General features: G+C 46.1%; 2 protein-coding genes across 4 annotated transcripts in view; one reads left to right on the top strand and one right to left on the bottom strand.

Annotated features, from left to right (window-relative positions):
• Position 1: 1 nt before the first annotated feature.
• Positions 2-10,961, top strand: MIMS2 (mitochondrial inner membrane scaffold 2; the record flags this gene model as incomplete). The annotated part of the gene is made up of 3 exons (XM_024750185.1): positions 2-40; positions 8,214-8,389; positions 8,587-10,961. Coding segments are annotated over 3 exons (432 nt in total), but the record flags the coding sequence as incomplete, so codon positions are not given.
• Positions 10,962-12,108: 1,147 nt separating this feature from the next.
• Positions 12,109-25,507, bottom strand: part of AURKA (aurora kinase A) — an 18,001-nt gene continuing 4,602 nt past the window's right edge. Inside the window, exons 3-9 of one of the 3 annotated variants that reach the window (XM_024750218.1) lie at positions 23,256-23,535; positions 21,170-21,224; positions 19,923-20,114; positions 19,000-19,138; positions 14,906-15,054; positions 12,876-13,050; positions 12,109-12,749 (exon numbers count right to left, since the gene is read on the bottom strand). In XM_024750218.1, the coding sequence (XP_024605986.1) occupies positions 12,570-12,749; positions 12,876-13,050; positions 14,906-15,054; positions 19,000-19,138; positions 19,923-20,114; positions 21,170-21,224; positions 23,256-23,535 (1,170 nt within the window). In that variant the 3' untranslated portion in view covers positions 12,109-12,569. Of the gene's footprint in view, positions 12,750-12,875; positions 13,051-14,905; positions 15,055-18,999; positions 19,139-19,922; positions 20,115-21,169; positions 21,225-23,255; positions 23,536-25,507 lie in introns of those variants that run through there. The other 2 variants (XM_024750219.1, XM_024750220.1) reach the window with 2 other exon arrangements.

Below are 25,507 nucleotides of genomic sequence, written 5' to 3'. Positions count from 1 at the left end.
GCTGCTGCGCGCGGCCCGCGGGAACTGCCACGGCCGCCAGGTAAGCCTCCCCGCCCCCACCCCGAACCCCGCGCGCCCCGATCGTCGGCCCATCTCCGCCGAAGGAGAGCCTGACTCGCGCAGCTGCCCGAGACCGAGCACCGCCAGGGTCCCCAGGCCTCAGATCTCTACAAGTCAAAGAAGCGAGTTCCCAGTTCACAGCAGGGGAAACTGAGGCTCAGGGAGGTGTGGTGACTGCCCAAGGTCACAACCTCCAGGTGATCCCAGGATCCCAAAGCGTCAGGCTGTACTGTGGTGGTGGACGGGAGGATTGGAGATGGGGCCTGGGCTTGGTATCGACGTTCTCACTGGGCGGTAGAGTTGTTCCCTTTGAAGTCGCGCCGGGGCTTCCTCCCTGGGCCGAGGAGAGAGGCTTGGTGGGTGCTGCGGTCTCTAACACCCCCCCAACACTTGCTGCCACTCCCTTTTTATCTAACCTAGAGGGCAGGCCTCCCTGTCAGACTGCAGGCAGGACGCGCGCAAGAAACCCAGTGTTACTTCATTGCGTCAATATTTCACTTCGGTTGCTTCTGTGTATGCTAACTGAAAACGGGTTTCCATTCAGAATGGTAATGCAGACTGTCCCTTTTTGAAAGTTTTGAAGTGGGTCTTCTTAAAGAAAAAAGGTGGTAAGCAGTGAAGTCTGGAGATCCAGAGCTAACAAGTTGGGACAAGCAGTGCCTGGAGCTTTGCACCTTTGGTCCCTTTGCCTGCCTGCATCCACTCACCAGCGGTGCAGCCCTACCCCAAGTGCTGAAGGCCTCTGAGCCTGTTTGCTGACCTTGCAGGCTTTTAAAATAGCACCTTTCCAACAATAGTTTGGGGAACAGTTCCATGAGCTGATGTGGGCCTCAACATGGTGCCACCGGGAGCCAGTGCTTCCTGAATGTTGCATAGGCATGACCTTACCATGCCTCTGCCACAGGTGGAGAAACTTCCTTCCCTGCCTTCTGCTCCCCCATCAGACAGGTGGTAGATCTTGTCTCTGCCTCCTGAGCCCAGTTAGGGGATCCTCATGCGTCTGGCACCCTCCGCGCACACCCAGCTGTCTCCTGGTGATTCTCTGTGGATCAGCCCAGCTGTCCCTTCCTCCCGGAAGCCTTCCCTGACCACCAGTGATACCTTGGGTGTCTCCACTGGCCCCCTCCTCAGCCCCATGGGTGTGCATCTTCTATGCACTTATCGTATGGAATGTCCTCCTGACTTGCTGGTCTGTCTTGTGAGCCTGGCACTGGCAGGTGTGTGTGTGTGTGTGTGTACTGCTCCCCCACCCCATATTTATTAAAGTAAGAAGGCTGTATTAGAAGGGTCAGGAAGGTTTGAGGAATGAGCCAAAAATTGCTCACAAGTTCAGATTGTTTAGAGTGACACCTGTTTTCATTCATGCAATAAGTAATATTAATAATAAACACTATATTGTGTTTACTTTGTACCGGGCACTGTTCTGAGTACTTTGAAAATATTAATTCATGTAATCCTCACAACAACCCTGTGACGTAAGCAATACTGTCATCCCCCCCGCTTAAGCCCAGAGAGGTTGAGTAACTTTCTGAGAATCACACAGAGGTTACCTGTCAGAACTGGGACCCAAACCAGTCTTGTTCCAAGGCTTCTGCCCTCAACAGCTGTGCTGTGTTCCTCACTTATTCGTGAGTGTCTGCACTGTGCTAGGCACTGCTCTAAGGCGGGGGATGGGGGGGATAGAGCAATGAACAAAACAGACATTACCCACCCTCAGGGAGCCTGATGTCTAGTGGGAGGGGAGGGACAATAAACAGAAAAGGAAAATATCAGGCTTGTTGATGTGAGAGGTGCTACTGAGAAATGCCAAGAGGGGAGGGAGGGTGCAGATGGGCAGGGCTGCAGGGAGGGATGCTGCCAGTTTAATAAATAAGGTCATCAGGGAAGGGCTCCCTGAAAAGGCAGCATGTGAGGGAGAACTGGGAGGTAGGACACTGGGGCTCAGAGAGCCATCTGCAGGTATATGAAAGCACTTATCTAAGAACAGACACGGGGGAGGTAGATGTTGTCTGCATCCAGGGCAGCGACTAAGGATACATCACAGGTTCTTAAGGTGATATTTCACGAAGAAATGAATGTCTGAAAAGTTTCCATTCCTTGCATGTCATCGCCTCATAAATTCCTTTATTTCAGTCTCTTTATTCTCCTCCAGGGTTAGGAAGAAAAATGCATGACCCACAATGATTAAAGAGATTTCCAGGATAAAAGGAAGAAAATTGTCCATATAAGCTTCTAACTCTAGAAAGTTAAAAACTAACTGCAGCACTGGCTAACAGGAAATTGTCTGTTGTTGTCTGAAAATTTTGTCCCTCCCATTGTCTTGCAGTAGATACTGGTTATTCTGTAGCTGGAAGTCTGGCTGCCTTTTTATTTTTTAAGGAATAACTTTTTTTAATATTTATTTATTAATATATTTTTGGCTGTGTTGGGTCTTCGTTTCTGTGCGAGGGCTTTCTCTAGTTGCGGCGAGCGGGGGCCACTCTTCATCACGGTGTGCGGGCCTCTCACTATCGCGGCCTCTCTCTCTTGTTGCGGAGCACAGGCTCGAGACGCACAGGCTCAGTAGTTGTGGCTCACGGGCCCAGGTGCTCCGCGGCATGCGGGATCTTCCCAGACCAGGGCTCGAACCCGTGTCCCCTGCATTGGCAGGCAGATTCTCAACCACTGCGCCACCAGGGAAGCCCTGGCTGCCTTTTTTTCTTTTCTGGCCAAAAGGCCTTTTGCCAAAATAGAGGTCGTACAGAAAAGGGCTCTCGAAAGAGAGAGAGACAGTTCCACCCGGTCCTGGCAAGTAGACAGAGGGGACATAAAGAAGTCTGGTTGGGCCAGATGTCCAGGGTGGGAAGTGAAAGGGGCTTTCACCCGTCATCAGCCTCAGGACGTTGTTTGGCTCTTGGAACCGGGGTTTGTCCACTGCTCCTCCTATCAGGGCCTGGCAGATCTCCCATCCGGGGCACTTCATCCGCAGCCAAAAGGCGGGTGGGGAGCTGTTTATCAGAAGGAGCCTGAGCTCCCAGCGGCCATTCTGGCTGCTGGGCGTCAGAGAACAGGGAGGGCGCGGTGCTGGCCCAACCGAAGGGTACTGGTGACAGTTTTCCTTCTCCCCTCCAGAGCCTTGACGTTCTGGAACAGGCTCTTCCTTGAGGAATGCTCAGCTCTTGGGGGACATGAAGGGGAGCCTGCAGCACAGAACTCAGTCTGGGCGCCGCCAGCCAGCTCATAGCTTTGCCCCAAACCTTGGTCTCCCATCTGTCAAAGTGGGAGCGACAGAGGTGCCCACGTCGTGGGGTTGTGAGGGTTTTTATGGGATGGCGCCTTTAAAGTGCTAAGCCCGGTACCTGGCTCAATAGAAGGGGCCTCTCTTGAGGACACTGGTGGTTTTCCTAAAACCTTTCAAAAAACGTTATGCTTTCCTGCCTATCAGAACCAGCCTCTGGGACCCCATAAATGGATACTGGATTTTAGTAGGCACTCCCCATTTTTTAAGTGTTTGTTTTCTTAAGTCTGAAAAAAGCCCGCAGAAGTCAAAGCTAAAGGCAGAGAGGAGATACAGTTCGTCTCCCGCCTTAGGACCTTAACACTTAATTCCCAGGGACTGAGCAGCCTTTAATGAAACAGATTTAATTTTAATTGAAGCTTTAATTTAAAGCTTCCAGGTGTTTTGGGGTTTTGTTTGGTTTTTTAAATTTTTTTTTCAGTCCCAACTGCAGTTTGGGAACAAAAGAGATGCTCTTTCAGTTGGGAGGTAATGAAAAGACTCCTCAACTAATAAATCTGAGTTTTGTGCCAACTCTTTTGGGAGCAGGGGCAAGTGAGTAGCTGCTGTGTATGATTAAAAATCAAGGATGATTCTGGGAAAGGTTTTTTTTTTGGCTACGCTGCGCGGCTTGTGAGATCTTAGTTCCCTGACCAGGGATTGAACTCGTGCCCTCGGCAGTGAAAGCGCAGGGTCCTAACTACTAGACCACCAGGGAATTCCCAATTCTGGGCAAGTTTTAATCCAAGACTGAATTCCACCCCTCCTCGCCGTGCGTGGAATGTGGCCCTTCACTGAGCCTTACTTAGTTCTTTTGGGGACAGTAGGAGAGTCTGCTTTTGTGCCTTCTTATCTTCTACGTACGTGCAGCAGCCACGGTTTATCTTCCATTCTGGCAGCTGGTCCAGAGCCAAGCCCTCCTGTCCAGCATGAAACCAAGCTGAGAGGCTGCCCCAGGGGTTACCAGACACAACAGGGCTCCAGACACTGCAGACATTCTTTGTAGGGCAAAATGTACTGTGGCTCCCAGCTTGCCCTGAAGAGTAAATTTTAGAATCTGTACTTTGTATTTCAGTTGAATCAAATTCTGCTTCATAAAAAGGAATGAAGTTTGATACCTGCTACAACGTGGATGAACCTTGAAAACACGTTGATAAGTGAAAAAAGCTGCCGTAGTCTGTTCGGGCTGCTATAACACCATAGACTGGGCAGCTTAAACGGCAGACATTCATTTCTCACAGTCCTGGAGTCAAGAAGTCCAAGGTCAAGACACGCGCAGATTCAGTGTCTGGTGAGGGCCTGCTTCCGAGTTCATAGCCAGCTGTCTTCTGTCTTCTTGCCATGTCCTCACATGGTAGAAGGTTCAAGGGAGCGCTCTGGGGTCTCTTTTACAGGGGCCCTGATCCCATTCGTGAGGGCTCCACCCTCATGACCTAGTCACCTCCCACCTCCAAATACCATCCTGGTGGGGATTCGGTTTCAACATACGAATTTGGGGCGGGGTAGGGTTTCCACAAACATTGAGTCTGTAGCAGAAGCCAGTCACAAAAGGCCCCATGCTGTATGGCCCCGTTTACATGAAACGTCCAAAAAGGGCAAATCCATAGACAGAAAGGAGTTTCGTGTTTGCCTTTCCCCATCAGGACGGGGCAGAGAGGAGTGGGGAGTGACTGCTAATTGGGTGACAAAAATGTTCCAAAATTAGATCCTTGTGATGGTTGCATAACTGCAAACACACATAAACCATCTGACTGTACGTTTTAAACCTTAAGGTGGACTTTATGGCCTGTAATCTATATACCAGCAAAAGTGTTACCAAAGTGGATGGACCTCCCTGGGGAGGAGGAAGAAACGCACGCGGGCCGTTAGGTGGTGACGGCCCGAGGGAGGGAACTGCACAGGAACAGCTGTGTGAGGGTCTCGGTTTTAAAGAGGGTGCTCCAGGAGGGCCTCCCTGAGGTGATGTCGGAATAAAGACCTGGAGGCGGGGCTATGAGGAGGTCTGGGGAAAAGCATTCAGGCAGAGGGAGCAGCAGATGCCAAGGCCAGGAGCGGTCCTGGCCTGGCCTGCTTAGAGCAGCAAGAAGGCCACGTGGCCCAAATGGGTAGCAGGAAGGAGAATGGGGGTAGGGGGCGGCGGGCCTGGAGGGCTGAGGGGCTGGTGCTTCCAGGAGGCCTCTGACGGGGGTGGTGCTGTAATCCCACCTCGGTTTTTACAGGCTCCCTCTGGCCACTGTGTTGAGTGGTCAAGGGTGGGATTGGGGGACCAGCTGGGAGGGAGGCCATCACAGTAACCCAGGGGAGAGATGAGGGGCCTGGGCCAGGTGGTCCTGAAGCAGCGTTCCCTAAACCCACCTAGGCTGGCACCGCTCAGCGCCCCTCCGGTCAGTAGCCCTGTCTGCTGCTCTGTAGGGTCAGCCCCTCATGGGAGACCTGCGAGGTCAGGCCCCGGGCCCCTGGGTGGCCCCTGGTCTCTCATGTTCCTGCCTACAGCCCGGGCAAGAGTAGCTTGGGAGGTCTGGTCCGAGTGCCGTCAAAGAAAGAAAACAGCCCAGGAGGCCGACTGCAGTGGGCCCGGTGGAGGGCGGGGCAGTGGATTCTGATGGGCAGACACCGTCAAGTCCTGAGGATGGAAGGGCGGGGGTGGGCCACCAGGGCTGCTGGCTTAGGGGACAGCATGGATGAGCACGAGGGATGGAGGACACAGTGCGGGCCTGGCGTGCGATGGGGGGACGAGGCTTGGGTGGGCAAGCCTCCAGAAGTATCTGAGGAGGAAGGGGACCTGCTGCACTTAGAACTCTTTATCAGGGAGTTCCCTGGCAGTCCAGTGGTTAGGACTCCGTGATTTCAGTGCCGAGGGAGCAGGTTTAATCCCTGGACGGGGAACTAAGATCCCAAGGCACAGCTGTGTGGTGTGGCCAAAAAAATAAAAACTCTTGATCACATCCTAGTACCTGTGCATGCAATCCAGCTCGACCCCTAATACACCGGGCAGAGATGGTCCCTTCACCCTCCCAGTGCTAGGAGCCGGGCAAGACGACCAGGTCCCTGCTCCCTGAAACCACACATTCCGGGCCTCTGGCCAACAGCAAACAAGCGAAGAACGGAATGCTTACATACATGTATTTGTTATATTTGTTACATTATAAGCAGGACAACTCCTGAAGATAGAAATCTCAGAGAGGGAAGTAGAGATGTGATAGCATGGCTGCCACTGAGGGCAGGCAGCTGAGGTGGTCAAGGAGGGCCTCTTGGAGGAGGTGACGTTTGTGTTTCCAGCTTAGGAAGTGGCTCACTCCAGTCTGTTGCAAGGCAGGTACATCTGAGAAGCGACTGCCACGTGGAGAGTCTGCTGAGGGCGGGCAGGAGCAGGGCAAGGGGAGGCGAGAGTGCCGAGCAGGTAGTTTACCTGGCAACGCTGGCTGATCACTTAGAAGCACCAGGGGAACTGATATCTAATCGCAGTGCCCAGGCCTCACCCCACATCTATGAAATCAGAGGCTGGGCACCTGGGCACAGACAGATGGATCAGCAGCATCCGGGTCCCCTGGGAGCTCTTGAGAAAGGCAGCGTCTACAGGGAGGCCCCAGACGTGCTTGGTCAAAGCTCCCACCTGCCCGCCAGCAGGGGCTCTGAAGCAGGGCAGGGCCGGGAGGAGGACCTGTGCCTCGTTGCGGTTGGAGGCTGCTGCCCTGGGCACCTGTGTCATTTCACTTTTGTCCCTGGGGATGCCACGCTGCATGTCATGTGTCCCCACCCCCCCCACCCCCACCGCAGCCTTTGAAGCATGGCTCCACTGCAGCATGTTCTAAAAATACAAGAAAGCAGCCGTCCCGCTGCAAAGTCAGTAGCCGGAGCTGACTGACCCAGATGCTGCCTGTGAGAAGAGCTCTGAGGTCTGTCGTTAGAGCTGAAGAAATCCTTTGATGAAAAAGGCACTCTCCATATTGAGGAGTTTTGTCTCTTTAATCCAAGGTTGTTGTTTTTATTTCTCCCAAACATTCCAGGCCCTGTAGATGCTCAGTAATTGTTAACAAACACCCCACGCAATGAATACTTTCTGTACTAATCCGGCCGCTGCATTTATGGCCCGAGAACTAGCCCTCCCTTTCTCCGTTCAGATCTCAGGGGTAAATCTTGATTCCAGAAGTAGATACGTCACGGCTTCTGCTCCGTTTTATTTCGTACCCACTGTCTTGTAGAGTCTAGCATGGTTGTCACGTCACCACAAACCTGGAGGCATGAAACGACACACATTTATTCTTTGACAGCCCTGGAGGTCAGAAGCCCAAACGGGGTCTCACAGGGCTAAAGTCAGTGTGTGGGCAGGGCTGGTTCCTTCCAGTGGCTCTACGGGAGAATCCATTTCCTGCCTTGTCCAGCTTCTGGAGGTGCTGCACTCCTTGGCTCGTGGCCTTCTCCTCTGTCTTCAGAGCCAGCAGCACAAATCTCTGCAAATCTGACTCTGCTTCCTTCCTCACGTCTGCTTCTCTGACCCTCCTGCCCCCCTGTGTCCACTCACAGGACCCTTATGATTAAGGTCCCACTGGTCCCACTCAGAAAATCCCAGATGATTTGCCCATCGCAGATCCTTAACTTAATCCCACCTGCAAAATCCTTCTGCCATGTAAGGTAACATATTCACAGGTTCTGGGGACGAGGACCTAGACATCTTAGGGGCCATCGTTCTGCCCATCGTACCGCCCATCGTACCTGGTACCCAGCCCTTCACTGCACTCAGTGGCTTAGCGGGCATTAGCCTCAGCTGACAAAGATAGTAACTTATCTCTCACTGGACAGGAAAGAGCAGAGCGCTGCCTGAATCTGAGGCTGTCGATGACCACTAACATCCTTGCTCCTGCCCCAAAGCGTCTCCCCTTCTTTGGCTTGTGCGCAGGACACCAGCAAAATCGCTGTGACAACAGGCGGCAACATCAGCAGTACAGAGGAGAAAAAGCAAAGCAAGTCGCAGCAGCTGAAAAAGATCTTTCAAGAATATGGTGCCGTGGGTGTGTCACTGCACATTGGAATCTCATTAATCTCTTTGGGCATGTTTTACATGGTTGTTTCAAGGTAAGATTTTGACAGTAGTAGATATTTGTTTTTCGCTGTCATCCAAGTGTCTTTGGGAATAAGAACTTTTTTCCTAAGACTTTGTATTCATCTAGCTACTTTCATCACATTTTTAAAAATACTGTAAATGTCATAGCCAAATTGATCGGTTAACTCTATCCCTTTTGTGTTTGTCTGTCTGCCTCTCTCCCCTCCAGTGGTGTGGACATGTCAGCCATCCTGCTTAAACTCGGGTTTAAAGAGTCACTGGTACAGTCGAAAATGGCAGCAGGCACAAGTACTTTCGTGGTGGCCTATGCCATCCACAAGCTGTTCGCACCCGTGAGGATAAGCATTACCTTAGTTTCCGTGCCCCTGATTGTCAGGTATTTTCAGAAAGTGGGAATTTTTAAACCTCCAGCTGCGAAGCCTTGATGAACTCTTCAACTGTGGGCCGGAAAACCTATTTCTTTGAAATGATACATTTTGGACTGGTTTTATGATGTAGGGTTTATGGTGGGGGTGAGGAAGGGGCTAGCTGCTGTCTTCTCGTGAATAGCATTTACTTTTGCCAGCAAAAATTCAGGGTTTCAAATCACTGTAATTTTTTTGCTTTATTCGTTTTGGTAATGCTGTTCATCACAGGGCTTGTCTGCACCATCTACAGTGTCAGCAAAGCATCACCACTGAGTTATCATCTGAAACAGAACTGTCAGCCAGGAAATGTTCCATTCTGGAGGATCACTGGTGAGGGTCTGCGTGCAGAAAGTAGCCTCAGGGGTTAATCTTTGCTCACGTTCTTAAAGGGCAGCGATTCACTAAGCTGGTTTTTAAAGTTCCCCTTCCTCCAATATTTGCTGTCAGGCGGCCTTCCTTTTAATATGCAGTAATGTGCAGAACAGCTGCCAGTGCTACAATTAATGAAGCAGAATTTAAGACTTCACAATATGGAATCAGGACCTTAATTAGCATCAACACTTTGACGTTCATTACACTTGTTTGGGGGGAAAGAAAAACAAGTATTTCTGGTACGTTTCACTGATCCCAAGACACCTTCAAATCTGGACATGATGGGGCCTGCCTCAGCTGATTTTTCCCAAACTTCATCAAAGTAGGTCAGAATCATTTGTCTCTGTTTCGGTAAAATACGGAAACTTCATCCAGTAGTAATGCCATCAGTTGGCCCCGGACGCCTGTGTCCTCAGGAATCTGGATACTGTACATATACGCAAAGCTGAGACAATCTTGGCCTGACCAGCTCTGTCTCAGACTTCAGACATTCCAGAACTAGTGTCACAGTGTTTACATTGTGTTGCTACTTATATTTTTAAATTGAGTTAAAATTATGTATGCAAAAAAAGATTTTGTATCACTCTCTAAAAAAGTAAAATTACTATCAGTTGCTGTAAATGGGAGACAACCGCAAAATAATAATACAGGCCGGGCAGGGACCGAGCTAGTTTACCAGATAAAGGGTGTGTGACTTTAGGCCCCTCGTTCTCTGTTTGGGACATTGGTTAAGAACAGAAATGCAAGCACACAGATCTCAGTTGAGACTTCCTCCTTGAGACAGTCAGGAGCAAGCAACGGAGAAGGACTATATTCCCGTGGGCTTCAGCATCACTGACGGGACACTGGCTGCACACTCCAGGAACCCCAGTGTAACTGCCCTGCCACCATGGTTCAGGGGTTGCATTTATCTTTCTGGCTCCCAGATTTGTTTTTTATTTTAGTTTTTTGGTTTGATTAACTACATTTGTGACAATCAGAAAACTCAAGGAACTATAAACTGATCATCCTGGTTTTACTGAGATCTGACTACTGACAGTTTTTCCTCGTTAGCCCGTAGTAACCCATGTCAATCAGTTATTTCAGTTAACTTTTATAAGAATCTTTGTGAGCCAGATTCTCCACTTGCAAGATCTTTAAAGTGGATCCATTATTCCACCCCCCACCCACCCTTTTAAAGCAGTTAGCCCACTGCCAAAAGGTTTTAGCAATTTAAAGTTGGAATTAGACTGCCTTTCTGGGGTCTAATTCCCAGGACACGTCCACATCAGAGAGAGATGGCACCAGTGCTAGGTAATTCCTCATGAGGACAGGACCAGCACTTCTGTGTTGCTGTCTGTGTGTGAACAGTTGGCTCTGGGCTCCTAACCACCTTCCTCACCGGCCTCCCAACCATTCAACTCGTGAGTAATGCCTATGCAAAAAAGCCGATAGGGATTCCTACAGGTTTAAGGGCTTGAATGGGAGTGGACTGAAAGGGCAAGCAATAAAACAAATTATCATACCAAATAGCCGTAGCATTCTCTTGTAAGCCCCAACTCCACTCCACTCCAGTGGCCAGCTGTCAGAACAGAACAGAGTAACTAGAGAGGAGAGGCAATCAAAGGACCAGGGAGTTACAGCATTATGTGAATTCACCAGCAAGATGTACAGATCACTTGTATTTACATTGTTTTTATGGAACTAGGGGAATAAAACTGATGATCTATTTTAGACACGTAAGCCATTGTTCACCTCTAATTTTTTATCTGACAAAATGAGGAGCTTAAATTCCGTGAAACAAATAAACACTTTGTAAAGTTTACGAAGAACTTTTTATTCTCAAAAAGCCATCACTGCTGCCGATTATGAAGCGGCAGTGCGTGTGACTAGTTTATTAATGCTGTGCTGCTACAGTGAGCTCTTTTCTGTGCGATTGTTTGGGGAAATGACAGCTTAGCTAGTGTCACTGGTGGGGTTAGTCATGTTGTGTTGACTACATCCGGGGTGGATGGATGAACTACTACTCCGGGATGTAAAAGCTCAAGACTGTGGGAACCAAAAGCTCCTTTGTCCCAACGGGGCTAACTGGACACGGCAGTTTTACTCAGTTCTTAAGTTTCCACAACTACTTCGGCAACTCTGACATGGAAGCGTATAGCCACGTCCTTCTGTGTAGACATTTCTGATCTCTGTAGGCCTCTTGCACTGAAAGTTGGCCATGAAAGCATGTTTCCTCTCCTAGTTCCCAGTAAGTTCAGCACTTCCACCTTTGCCTTCATTATGGTCAAGTTCATTATCTTTGGTTGATGCACAGGTGTTGGCAGCTAGAAATAGCGTCATTTTACGTGATAGGGACACATAGAACGTGAGGCCAGCTCCTCTCATGGCACCTCCTCATTTCTAGGCCAAGAGTGAACAGGTGGTGAAAAGAATTACCCATGTACTGCAGACAGGTGTATTTGTGGACTCAGGTTTCAAGTTCACACAGATGCCACAACTCCAGTGTGTGCCGTGGGAACCAGGTGACAAGGGGAAGAAGGGAAGCCTCTGCCAGCTGTACTGAAGGGGCAGCAGGCGTCCACTTTATAAGCCACGATGAACACTGACAGCGCCCAGATCCAAGTACGGCTGTGGAGGAGGGATTCCGTTAAGGCAAACACTCCTTCACCAGAGAATCAGGACAAAAGCCACGCTTGGAAAATCCATTTGCCAAGAACTGGTTCACCCCACGTGTGAAGCTCTTTGCCATCCTGTTGAGAACACAGTCAGAGGCCAGGGATGGGCAGGTGTGGATGTGCAGGACTCCCCCGCTCCGTCCTGACCACCTGCAGCTCTGGTGGTCCCCCAGAGGCCCCCGCTCAGGCTCACCAGGAGGTAAGTGGCTGAGGACCAAGAAGCAGGCTAGGCAGGGGTACTGGACAGACACTGAGAGCGGTCCTAAAGGAATGCCATGGAGGTAAAAATACAAGTCTATACAAAAGTCTTTATTTTAACATTTAAAAGAAAGAATCACATGTTCATTCCGACAGCTTTACCAGACTGGGCCACCCGATAAGTTACACGCACACAGGGACTTGGAGAGTTATTGCACAGATTTTCAACGGGTCGAGTCAGGACCAAACAGCCGCCCCTCCCCACAGCCAGGCTGCGAGTCCATCTTCCACAAGGACACCTTACTCAAAACAGGCTGCGGGGTGGCTGCACTTGAACCTTGCCTCCAGATTGATTATATAACCACAGCTACTCCCACTGCAGAGTGTCGTGTCTGCGGAGGTGGAGCTCTGAACTGGGAGGCCGAGCACTGCCTGCTCATAAACAGTATTTCCTGTAGCATCTCGACGGTGGGCAGGCAGCAGGGAGATACACCAGCAGCCTGTTCCAGGCAGATTATCAGCAGCCCTGTCTCGAGGATTTCTGCCCCCATAGATTCTTAAGATTGTTTGCTAGCTGATTCTTTTTTTTGACTACTCGATGGTTTTGAGTTTGCCGTGATCCAGGGGTGTTCAAGTACTTCTTTGAGGGTGGGCCGCTGGCTGGGAGTATGCTTCAGCAGTCTGGAAATGAGGTCCCTGGCTCCCTCTGGCACAAAGTCAGGGAATGTGAATTCCACCTGGGTAAGTGTACAATAAGTGACAGGGTCACAAACGTGGCTAAGAGAGAACAGGATAAATACTCAGATCGTAGCCTAAAGTCGAGGCTGGTAAGGAATGATGGGTCCTTTCTAGTGATGTCTTACCCGTGATATTCTTTTGTAGGTCTCTTGGTATGTGTTTGCCTCAAAAGGAGGCTTCCCAACTAGAAATTCATAGCAAAGCACCCCAAGGCTCCAGAGATCCACCTTCTCGTCATGCATCCGGCCTTCAATCATCTCAGGTGGCAAGTAGTCCAGGGTACCGCAGAGGGTGGTTCTCCTAAAAACGCAGGCAGGTTCAGGTTGACGTGCTTCTGTTTCTGATGCACAACAGCTGCTCAAAATCACCAACCATTACGCTAACGTTGAGCGCTTTTCCTAGGCTAGATCCTGTGCTACGAGGCAGGTACTGTTATAAATCCCCACTTTTAGACAGGGAGATGTACAAGATCTCACAGCTAGCAATCAAGCTGCACTCCAAATCTGTCCAACTCCAGAACTTCCTTAAATGATATAAAATATAGGATTTAAAGTATCACCACTATAAAATTTTGTGGACAACTAGGGAAATTTGAACATGGACTAAATAGCAGATATCAATAAGGCTGTTCATCTTCTTAGGCGTGATAATGGTTGTGATTATACGGGACAATGTCCTTATTTTTAGGAGATGCACACTGAAGCACTCAAAGGACAAAGCACACTGTCTGCAACTTGTACGTAGACGACACACCCAACATGGCAAAACGTTAACAATTGTTTGAGTGTAGGCACTGGATCGACAGGTGACCAATGCAGCACGTCTGTATGTTGTTTTTATAATAGAGGTTGGAAACAAACATCAAAACAGGAGCAAAGACCATGCAGGTTTTGCTGGTTTACATCAGTTATTCTTTCCCTGGTGCCCAGTGAGCGCACAAATGCTCGCTCGACTGCATGGTGACCCAGGATTAAGGAGCTACCTCTCCAGACACCTAGCCTCTCATCACCACCGAGATTCAGGAGACGGCCCGAATCGGGGGGTTCTCAAATGACAGCACAATATCGAAGGAGCTCTTACAGTTACCAAGGTACGGGAGGCGAGAGAAGTGACCAACATTTACACAGTGTCCTCTTCAGAAAAGGATCAGCTACCTTTCCTGTCACGATGACACCACTGGGAGGGTTAAGGTACAGTTTAGCCCTGCGATGCCATGAAGCCAGGTGCCAACAGCTCCCACCCGTGGCAGACCATGAGACTTTTTTTTTTTTTTTTTTTTTTTAACAGAGACTGCAGCAGCAGATTCAGTGCCTTGCTGGAAACAATTAGGAGTGGTCTGTAACAAAAACAGCTCCCCACACCCAATGGCATCTATTTTAGACTACACAATTTTTTTTCAACTGGCTTTAAGGTAATCTGGCTAAAACTTTTTAAAGACCTACCCCAAAGTTGACAGACTCTTATTGGTGGACGTATGCTTTTAAATGCCCTACTTCACATGTGGTTCCAAAAGCTCACTTAAACTCCACTTAAATTTTAAAAAGGAGAAAATGTTTTAGCTCTGTTGGCAAAGTTCACTTAAATCGTTTCATTACGTTGATCTCTCCACTTTAAGAGGAGACAGGAAAGGACTGTTCTGTTGACAGAGGACGAAAGAATTTTTACCCCCCCACCCTGAAAGCTCCATCCAAACCAGTTTGGTTCCTTTAAGTTCCCTGAAGAACTGTGCTCTTGGTTCTAGATCTTTGCAAGCGATGCCCTCAGAACCTTCTGTCTCCTGGTCCGGGAAACAGTGGAGTCTCCCTCACTCCAGTCAGTCAGGTGTTACTGCCCCCGTACACATGCTGCACTTCACCTGTCATACACTTGTCATGTCTTTTACTTATTTGTCCCCTTCATTAGTCTCTAAGGACATTACGCATCTTTTAACCCCAGGCTTAGGACAGGATAAACAGCCCAAAATGGCTGCAGAATAAAAATGTTCTTGAAGACACTAGTTTACTATCAGGCCTAAATCACACCAAAGTACGTGTGTCAGTTACCTGCCCCAACTGAGCACACATCTATACTTCACATATTTTACTATTTAGCTCACGATTGGCCCCTGGGCTTTTGCGAAACCAAACAAACAAGTTCCACGCCTGAAGTTACATACCTGGAGGATGGGGCATGTACTGACCACCCAAAATCTGCAATCTTAAGCTCTCCAGATGATCCAAGGAGCAGGTTCTCTGGCTTAATGTCTCTATGAATAACTCTCTTTGAATGACAGTAAGACAGGGCATTTGCCAATTCTGTGATATACTATTCAAAAAAAAAAGTATTGAAAATCTGTGTTTTAGATTTATATAACACAATTTTAGACATCTCTTCTGAAAGGAAACCCAACATAGATTTTAACATGTTTCGTAGATTTTTAAAGCCAAACTAGAGACAATGGATGACTCTACAAGAAAACAAACCAATTTAGTGTGCAGCATTAAGTACAAGTGATTCTGTGCTACGCTATTTGCTAGCACAGCAGATGTGATATTGAAAGACAGGAAAACACCGAGACAGCACTACATCCCCACGTGGCAACATACGGCCCAGCAGCAATGAATTAAGACAATATTGAAAAACTGGTATAAATTAGGGAGTCAGACATGTAAACGGTTTTTAACATTTAAAACAAAAACGCTTAAGTACAGACCATTCCCATGTTTAAACCAAGGCCAATTTAAAACAAGAGGATTTGTCTGAAGCTAAAACTTTACTCTAAGAGCATCGGAGGAAAAAAATCCTGAACAATAACTAAGAGCAGTTGTCCTGGCATGTTAAGTAGTGAGCTAAATTTGGGGACACACTACATAGTAATTCATTAGTCAGCTTCAAAGTACACAAGCAAGTCAGTCCTTTCGTTCGTTTTGTTCACATTTCAACTAAAAGATCTAGCAAGCAGGTCCAGAATTTGCTTTAACATATAAATAAGAATGGTTTTACAGTATATATTTAGCTCTGACTTAAGTTAGAGAAGTGTCTGTTTCCCAAAAGTAATTCTAGACAGGACTGAACATTATTTTGTACCAAAAAAGGTGTACTAATGGGTAGAAACCAGATGTTACCGTCAGAAAGGACATTTTTCATTATTTTCAGCCAAAGCCAGAGACCAAAATTTAGACCATAATAAACTGAAAGTGAAGGCAAAGAAAACTCGTCTCCTGCACCAAAGTTGGGTTGATGATGCCCTAGGAGCACACGTTACTATTCCGGAGGGCAACAGGCTGTCCCTGCTCAAACCTCGGCAAGAACCAGAGCTCTCTGGCACCCAACTCCCTCCACACCTCCCACATTAGATTGTGGGTACACGTAAAGGTCCCTAACACTTCTCTAGAATTAGTCTTATTTTAATTAATCAGAAAAGAAAAACAGGTGCATGTATATATCTCCAAACTACTAAGGAATCTAGAAAGAACCAATCTTTTCTTTCAAATAGCTATCTGTTTACACCAAAGTAAACTCCATCTGGACTGAGGAAAACTGAGTACTACAAATATTAATTGCCAATTAAATAAGAAACTAGTTTGGTTAACTAATATTTAAAAAGCAAATAAAATAGATTTCTACTTATCCAAAGGGCAAATATTTAAGTTTAAAATAGTACGTCCTCGTTGCACAGACAGGACCAGAGGGCCATTCACCAATAGTGCTGTGATTTCATCAGAAGATAAAAGTAAAACCACCTGAACTTAATGCCATTTACATCAATGCCAAAAAGAAAATGAGTGTACATACTACCCAGAGACCTCCACCAAGAAAAAGAACGAAGTAACCACCATTCAACAGGCCCATCATCGTCTAATTCAACAAAAAAACAGCCCAAATTAAGACTCAGCTTCTTCAAATAATTTTCACACAATAAAGTCAAAGACCTGATAATGTTGAACTATATTAAGATTAAAAACATCTGCCCCTGAAAAACACAGTTAAGAGAATGAAAACATGAGCCACAGACGAGGAGAAAACGTGATAAAGGACACGTATCACAAATACACAGGAACCCTTCAAACTCAGTAAGACAACAACAAAAATTTTTAATGGGCAAAAGATCTGAAGAAACACCTCAAAGATGATATACAGGTGACAAATAAACACATGAAAAGATGCTCGACACTGTACGTCATTAGAGAACTGCAAATTAAAACTGAGGCACCACTCTACACCTACTGGAAAGACTGAAATCCAAAAGGCTCAACACCACCAGCTGCTGGTGAGGAGCAACAGGAACTCTCATTCGTGGGTGGGAAGGCCAAGATGGTATATCCATTTTGGAAGGCAGTTTAATAGTTTCTTGAAAGCTAAATGTAGTCTTTCCATACAAGCCAGCAATCGCACCCCTAAGTATTTACCCAGCCAGTTTGAAAACTTATGTCCCACAAAAACCTGCATGCAATTGTTTATAGCAGCTTTACTCGTAATCACTGAAAACTGGAAGAAACCAAGATGCCCTTCGGTAGGTGAAGAGATAATAATGGAATAGTATTCACCAATAAAAAGAAATGAGCTATCAAACCCTAAAAAGATACAGATGAATCTCAAATGCATACAGCTGTTTCCCACAGGGTAACTGGTTAACCATGCTACCACTACACGTGAACACTGGGATTGAACAGATAAATGGATGGCGGAGGGTGGAACCCAAGTTTCTCAATGTTGGGGAGGAGATTACAGATAAGCAAGCGAGGAGGGTAAAATGATCCATGTGATAATGGACTCATGTTTTGCTTAATATAGATACGGATGGATAAATATAGAAATACTTTTAGATACATGCATTTACATGGATTACTATACACATATTTCCTTGCTCTCCGTCAGCTGAAAGCCTAGAAGTAATAACACTCAGTAGCAATGATCATATCCAGCGCCCAGATCTTGGTTTCTAATAACACTTTCCAATAAAAGGAACCAAAGCTCCGTGGAGAAATAACGAATTCTAAGACTGGGATAGGAAATGTACAAGATGAAGCTGGAACATCTTATAGCACCAGAAAACAAGAAAGTGCTTTTACGTGCACGCACACACACAATAGGGACATATCCAAAGGACACAGGAACCACGAGAGGGCTCCCAGCGGCCAAAGCTGGGACAATGAGAGCAAAGTGGTATTAGGTTATACTCAAAGTATAAAATAATCCATGAGTCCATGTTAATAAATGATTGACTCCATTTTCTGACTATTTTAACATCATTTTGCCTTTGGTGTGGAGATCTGTTGTTGTTATATGTCTTCTATGTCTATGGATTAATTTCGTCTGGTGAATCAAAGGATTTATATCATTTATCAAATTTGGAAAATCCCCAGCCATTATCACTTCAAACATTACCTTCTGCCCCATTTCTCTATTATTTTTTCCTTCAGGATTACAAAATTTATTACTAAATATATATAAGAAGTGAACATTACTTCCAAATGTCAAAAATAAATAAATAAAAATGAGAAAGTAAATAAATAATGGAGAATAGAGAAATATCTGGTACAGAATTCCAAATAACTTATGTCGATACCCTGCCCTATAGGAGATGAAACATAACCCCCCATGGGCTGTTCCTCTGAAAGGACAGAGCATGCAAAGGGAGAAAAAGAGTAACTTTACAGTGGAGAAACCTGACAAACACTACCTCAGCCAGGTGGTCAAGGCCGACACTCAGGGATGAGTCAGGTTAATAGTATGTATCCTTGATACGAGAATGCATTTTACCTCTGATCTTCCTCTCAAAACTCCGTGACCCTCATCTAATCATGAGAAACTAAAGAAATCTGAATGAAGTATGGATTTCAGTCAATAGTTATGTACCAATATTGGTTCATTAGTTATGACAACTGTACCACACTGATAAAATATAAATAGGAAAATCAGGTGTGTATTAATAGGAGAAAGTAAGTCTGTACTACCTTCAGTTATTCTATAAGTCTAAAACTAATCTAAAACAAATTTTTTCTTTTTTTTTTTTTTTTTAAAGAGAGCAACTATACATTTCCACAGAAACAGCTGTGGAAACCAACCACAATATTCCATTTGGTACCTGATTTTATCTGTATATAAAAGGTACACCTAAGCTATTTTGATTTTTCCGTTTCAAATATTTGATCTGATTAAGCTATCTTCCCATGAGACAAAACCCCCTCTATTATATAATGAAAGGTACACTGCTAGGTAGGACAGGTATAGAGGAAACAGAATTCGTCTGAACAAATGAAAACTTACAGTAGCAGTTCTCTGCTCATCAAACTTTGACAGTTTCTGAAGTTCTCTATAGACAGCTCCGAGGGGTGCATATTCCAGAATTAGGTAGACTCTGGTAGCATCATGGAAATAACCATACAGCCTGAGAATATTTGGATGCCTGCAACGAAAGACGAACACTCTAACACCTGGTTTTGGAACTGATATGTCCTGAGTATCAAACAAATGCTCATGTGAAACCAGTGGTGAAAACTGCTGCTGGCCACAGATCCCACTTCAACCCCCCTTGAGAATTTGAAACTACAGACCCACTGTAAGAAAAAGATGTACACTGCTATCAATTTACATGCATTTCAAGGTATTAATGGACCTTGGGTTTAGTTAAGACTATTGTCTTACTTTAGGCCATCTATATTCTTAGGTGGGGAAAGAATTCAGATAAATATTAAGTCTCTGCAAATTGGAAAAAAAAAAAAAGACATGGCATTCCCACAGTAGTTGAAACCCAAACAGCATGAGACAGACAACACAGGCAGCGTTCACGAGTGGCATGGGGTATATGCTGCTGACAACTGTGGACAGCCGAGCACAGGCTATCTGGTCTTTTGTTTTGCTTTTTTTTTTTTTTTTTAATTCACTGAAAGCAAAAAGAAAAAGATCCACTGGCCAAAGTCAACCTGGAGGCTGCCAGTTTGCACCTGAACTCAAAGGTATCATTCCCTTTAATTATCCACCAAAACAAAACAAAACAAGAACACCTCCAGTAAATTACTCCATCAACAAAACAAACCTTCTAGCAATGTTTCAGGACCACGGCACTTAAGTCTAGTGAATTTGGTCACTCCGCAGTACTACGGAGCCAGCCTTCTACAGAGAAGTCTACAATCATTTAACTCTTAAAGTTCTGTATGCCACTCTTCCTGGACATCAATCTGAAAACTTACCTAAGGTGGGACTGTATTTCTACTTCCCTCCTCAGCTGATGCTCAACTCCTGCTTTCTCCAACTGAGCTTTAAATAATACCTTAAGAGCCAGGATAAACTTGCTTTGTTTTTCTCTCGCCAAATAAACATTACCAAACTTTCCTTTACCCAGCGGGCGACCAATTTCAAAATCTTCCAAAGCCCACTGCCTTCTAGGAAAGAATTGAACATTTTAAAATGTGAAGAAAACACATCTTTTCTAACAATGTATATTAGTGAGTAGTAGACATCCTATAAACTTTATATTCAAAGTTGTATTGAGTACGTACCCTCTGCAAGAACCAAACCAATAACCACAATTAATGAGTCACCACAGACGTTAAGCCCCCCATGCCCCCACCCGCCATCAGCTGAGTGACTCTGTGACAAGGAACAACCTGGCCTGTTAGAGCTGAAGCACTCGCTGGGAAGGGCCCCAAGGCAGTACTATGGTCTGGAGCACAGACCTGTTAACAACAACACTTAGGACCGTAAGGAGGATGAGATGAGTAACTGGAGAGGGAAAATGCTGCAAAACCACCTGTGAGCCTCTTTCAAACCAAGCACAGCCTCCACCACTCTGGTTAAGCGAGTGGGATGGAGCCCGCAGGGCAGTGGGGTGAGAACCATTGGATGTAGATTCTCAGAAAGCCTCCGGCAGGCGCTAGAGCAAAAAAGGCTGTGGATTCATTCCTGGCTCCTATCACATTCTAGAATCTAGACAGTTCAGAGACTGAGAGCAGGGGAAAATACAGCCAAACTTTATTATGAGGAACAAGTATAATAATTCTGTCAATACTTTCAAAATACCCAGACAGTCATGTATTAGTCCATAGCTCTGCAATAGGACCACATTTTGTTGTTGTTTTTTTAACTTCCACCTCTTTACTAGAATAGAAAAAAGTATAGAAGCATAGATAAACCATATGTAGTAGTTACTTCTGAAGGTAGAGAGGAACTTTTGCTTCACACATTTCTGTAGCAGATTCATACAAGTCATTTCTAAATTTGGAAAGCAATAAGAAAAACGAGTCCCTAATAAACATCCATCATTAAAATTCCTTCTCCCTTTCTTTAAAGATTGGAAATTTGAAACTTCTATATTTTCTAAGTGAAAATACAGTATAAAGACCTATTTTAAAAGTGTTCCCATAACTAAATTTGCTATTAAATGGTGTATTCTAGTAGAATGATGGCACAGAACTCTGTAAACAAGATAAAACTTTACCTTTTTGATTCTTCATTTTTCTGTTTTGATGCTGCTTCCTTTTCAGGATTATTTCCTAGATAGAGTAAGTTAAAAACCTGTTTTTAGAATAACTATACAGAATAAGTTAGAAATCTTTGATTAGAGATGAATCAAAGAATAGCCACCAAAATATTAGTGTATGTCCAGAATGATAGATCTGAACTATTTCTAGTTTTATTTATTTATTTTTTTTTTTTAAGAAAAAAGGGACTTCCCTGGTGGTCCAGTGGTAAAGAATTCGCCTTACAATGCAGGGGTTGCAAGTTCTATCCCTGGTTGGGGAACTAAGATCCCACCTGCCGAGGGGCGACTAAGCCCATGTGCCACAACTACTGAGCTCGCACTCCTCAACTACAGAGCCCATGCGACCTGGAGCCCGTTCACCACTACTAGAGAAGAGAAAACCAGCGTGCTGCAACAAAAAGATCCCGCATGCCTCAACGAAGATCCCACATGCCAAAACTAAGACCCAATGCAGCCAAAATAAATAAATAATAAATAAAATATTTTTTAAAAAGACTACTTACTACACTGTAACCTCACTCCTGCTGTTTGAAGTCTTTATAGAACTTCGAGAGTAAAGACAAGCAGATACATATAGCTAGGCCCTTAGATAATCTCCTTGAAGCCTCAGTTTCTTTTCTTTTCTTTTTTTTTTTTTTTTGCGGTACGCGGGCCTCTCACTGTTGTGGCCTCTCCCATTGCGAAGCACCAGCTCCGGACGCACAGGCTCAGCGGCCATGGCTCACGGGCCCAGCCGCTCCGCGGCATGTGGGATCCTCCCGGACCGGGGCACGAACCCGTGTCCCCTGCATCGGCAGGCGGACTCTCAACCACTGTGCCACCAGGGAAGCCCCCTGAAGCCTCAGTTTCTAAATGAAGAGCTTCTAAAGCAGAATTACCAATCTTCCCATCCATTACAAGCTCCCACCTCATCACCTTTTCCCCAGGAGGTGGGCCAGCCAGCTGTCCATTTGCTACAGACAACATGCAACAAAACATAAGCCAACCACCACCCTCCTTCCACTGTCTTGGCGGCCAAGGGGAAATTACATGGGACATTTCCACTTGTCTATTTCCAGCACTTCAAACTCTTAACAGCAGCACATTTTGCTCTGGTCAGGTATTTGAATTCAGGCCTCAACTGGACTCTTCCCCTCCCTGGTTCACAATCTCAGTTAAGGCCACCAGTATAACCACCATCCCCATGTCCAGTTTATTGCCCAGTTCAGTCAAGTCTGCATCCTAAGTGAGCTCTCGGATTTGTCTGCACCACTCCATCCTGGCTGTCTTCAAATAAGTTAACACTTCAAAGTCTTAGCTTCCTCCTCCACAAAACCAAGTTAAAAACCATGGCTGCCTTTGTAGAGTGGTTACGAGGACAGAATGACACAACGCGGATGAAGGAAGCCTGCTGTGTGAGCGCTCACACCTGGTAAATGCTAACTATTAGCACCGACCCTGCTCTGCCTAGGTCAGGCTGCTGCCATATCAGCCCCAAACCACAATGGCTTCCCTCCTATCTGGTACCCCTGGGTTCAGCAATGCTACTCTCCAATTCATGCCCCACATTAAGATGAGCTTTCTATAAAGGCAAGTCAGCCCGTCCTCCGCTCAAAAACCTTTCAGCAGCTTCCCAGTGCACACAGGATAAAGCCCCACTCACCGCGGCCAGCAGTGCCCACCTCGACCTGACCTGGCCCGCCTCAGTCCACCCACTCCCCACACCGGGCACTTCCCTCCACACCCCAGAACCCTGAAGTTGTTCAGCTCCAAGAGTACCTGCTACAAGAACCCCATCCCTCCCCTCCGCCCCTACTATGCAATCAAAGAACACGGCACTGGTGCTGTGTCCTCCCTGGCTGCCAACTCTTCCTTGAGGATGGGAGTCCAGCCTGGCCCACAGGAGACACAGGTACTTCACCCGGACACCAGATTCTCTCCCCATCCTCAGTAGAAAATGACGTAAAAGCTAGGGTTCCAAACAATAAACACACGTCTACACACTTGCTTTTTTAGCAACTAAAAAGAACGACTCTCCAACGAGCCTCAGAGCCCTGATTACCAGGTGCTGGGAGCTGGGGATGCTCGCTCTTTTGGGTATTACTCAGCGGCCTGGAGACAGGACGAGGGGCGCTGGCTGCCTGCGTCGGCTTCTGCTTCAGGGGCTGTACAGGTTTTTGGCTGGAGACAAGCTTTTGAACTTGTGAAGGAACACGCTGCGAGGAATTTGAAGGACACAAGACCCGCTGAGCCTGGCCACTGTTCGCAGACACCGGATTCTGAGAAGGAAATTGCTGAGTCACCGGAACACGTTTTGGGCCATCACCAAGTGGAACTGTAGTCTAGATGGGGGAGGAAAAAGGAACTTTATGGTCTCCATGAACGAAAGCTGAATATCATGAGAATATTCCAAAAGTTTGTTTTCCAGTATAAGAAAATGAGTGTCACTCACTGATAAGACGTTAGGGGAAAGCGATTTTAATCAGCACTTCCAGAGCATACAGTCAGTATATGGCTGCAATACCTGAATGACACCGCCTCCCCTTCCCCAACACCCACCCCTAAAAAGCACGCCCCCATAAACAAATGTTCATGAACAAACTTTCATTGAAAAAAGGAGGCATTAAACACTAAGAATTCACAATGACTTGGGAATTATTACTTAGCAAGAAGCTGCAATTTGGAAACTTTATACCAAAATCCCAATTCCAATGACATTTCTTTTTTTTTTTTTTTTTTTCCAATGACATTTCTTTGACAACACCTATGTTTAGAAAAAAGACTGAAAGAAATACAACAAAATATTCAACAGTGATTTTTTAAAAATTATTATTTATTTATTTTTGGCTGTGTTGGGTCTTCATTTCTGTGCGAGGGCTTTCTCTAGTTGCGGCGAGCAGGGGCCACTCTTCATCGCGGTGAGCAGGCCTCTCTTGTTGCAGAGCACAGGCTCCAGACGCGCAGGCTCAGTAGTTGTGGCGCACGGGCCTAGTTGCCTCGCGGCATGTGGAATCTTCCCAGACCAGGGCTCGAATCCGTGTCCCCTGCATTGGCAGGTGGATTCTCAACCACTGTGCCACCAGGGGAGCCCTCAACAGTGATTATCTTTGAGTAAAGAAGTTTTGGAGAATTTCTGTACTTGCCAGATTTTCCACAAAAGCTAATTACTTTTCTTTTTTTTACAATAATGACCACAGTTTTAATAGTCCAAAAAGCTAATTACTACTGATTTAGTAGTGTTTCAATTTCCAAGTGTTCAATACTGACAAAATGCATCTGAGGCAAAAGACAAAATAAACATAGGCTCTTCAAAAAGTTACTACCAGGGCTTCCCTGGGGGCGCAGTGGTTGAGAGTCCGCCTGCTGATGCAGGGGACATGGGTTCGTGCCCCGGTCCGGGAAGATCCCACATGCAGCGGAGCGGCTGGGCCCGTGAGCCATGGACGCTAAGCCTGCGTGTCCGGAGCCTGTGCTCCACAACGGGAGAGGCCACAACAGTGAGAGGCCCACGTACCGCAAAAAAAAAAAAAAAAAAAAAAAAAAAAAATTACTACCAAAATATATTATTTACATGCCTGTAAGTTGGATGTCACGAGTTTTTAAAATACTTAAATTCTAAGGCCCTGAGCTAATCAAACACAGGGCAGGGGGCACTTCCTCTAGCTTCAATGGAGGAAATTTCCTCATAAACAAGGAAACAGTGCCAGAAGAGAAGACTCAGAATCCATCACCAGCTTGCTAGTACAAGTGCTTTCCAAGAGAGGGTTTCCAACTTACAGGAAAAAGAGATTGCTTCTGAAATTAGCAGCATCCACAACACAGCAGACATTCAGGCAGCAAAAATCATTTTAAACATCAAGCAATTTTCTTTTTATGTATATTTATTTATTTATTTTTTGGCTATGTTGGGTCTTCATTGCGGCGCACAGCCTTTCTCTAGTTGCGGTGCACGGGCTTCTTATTGCGGTGGCTTCTCTTGCAGAGCACGGGCTCTAGAGCACAGGCTCAGTAGTTGTGGCGCACGGGCTCAGTTGCTCTGCGGCATGCGGGATCTTCCCGGACCAGGGCTTGAACCCGTGTCCCCTGCATTGTCAGGCGGATTCTTAACCACTGTGCCACCAGGGAAGTCCCTAGAGCAATTTTTTTAAATGATTTTTATCATCAGAGTTGAGAATCAAATACAGTGAACCAATTTAGCCTTTTTCTGGTTGGTCATTTTTACACTTTCAGCCAGTAAAAAAGGCTAAGTATCCATTTTTCAAAGATGAAGACTTCTAAAAACAAACCCCTCCCCTCAAAAAAAAAAAAAAAAAA

The sequence above is a fragment of the Neophocaena asiaeorientalis genome, unplaced genomic scaffold (genome assembly GCF_003031525.2).
Source record: "Neophocaena asiaeorientalis asiaeorientalis breed wild unplaced genomic scaffold, Neophocaena_asiaeorientalis_V1.1 scaffold606, whole genome shotgun sequence".
In the NCBI taxonomy this organism is placed as follows: domain Eukaryota; kingdom Metazoa; phylum Chordata; class Mammalia; order Artiodactyla; family Phocoenidae; genus Neophocaena; species Neophocaena asiaeorientalis.
This window is presented reverse-complemented; position numbering and strand designations above follow the sequence as displayed.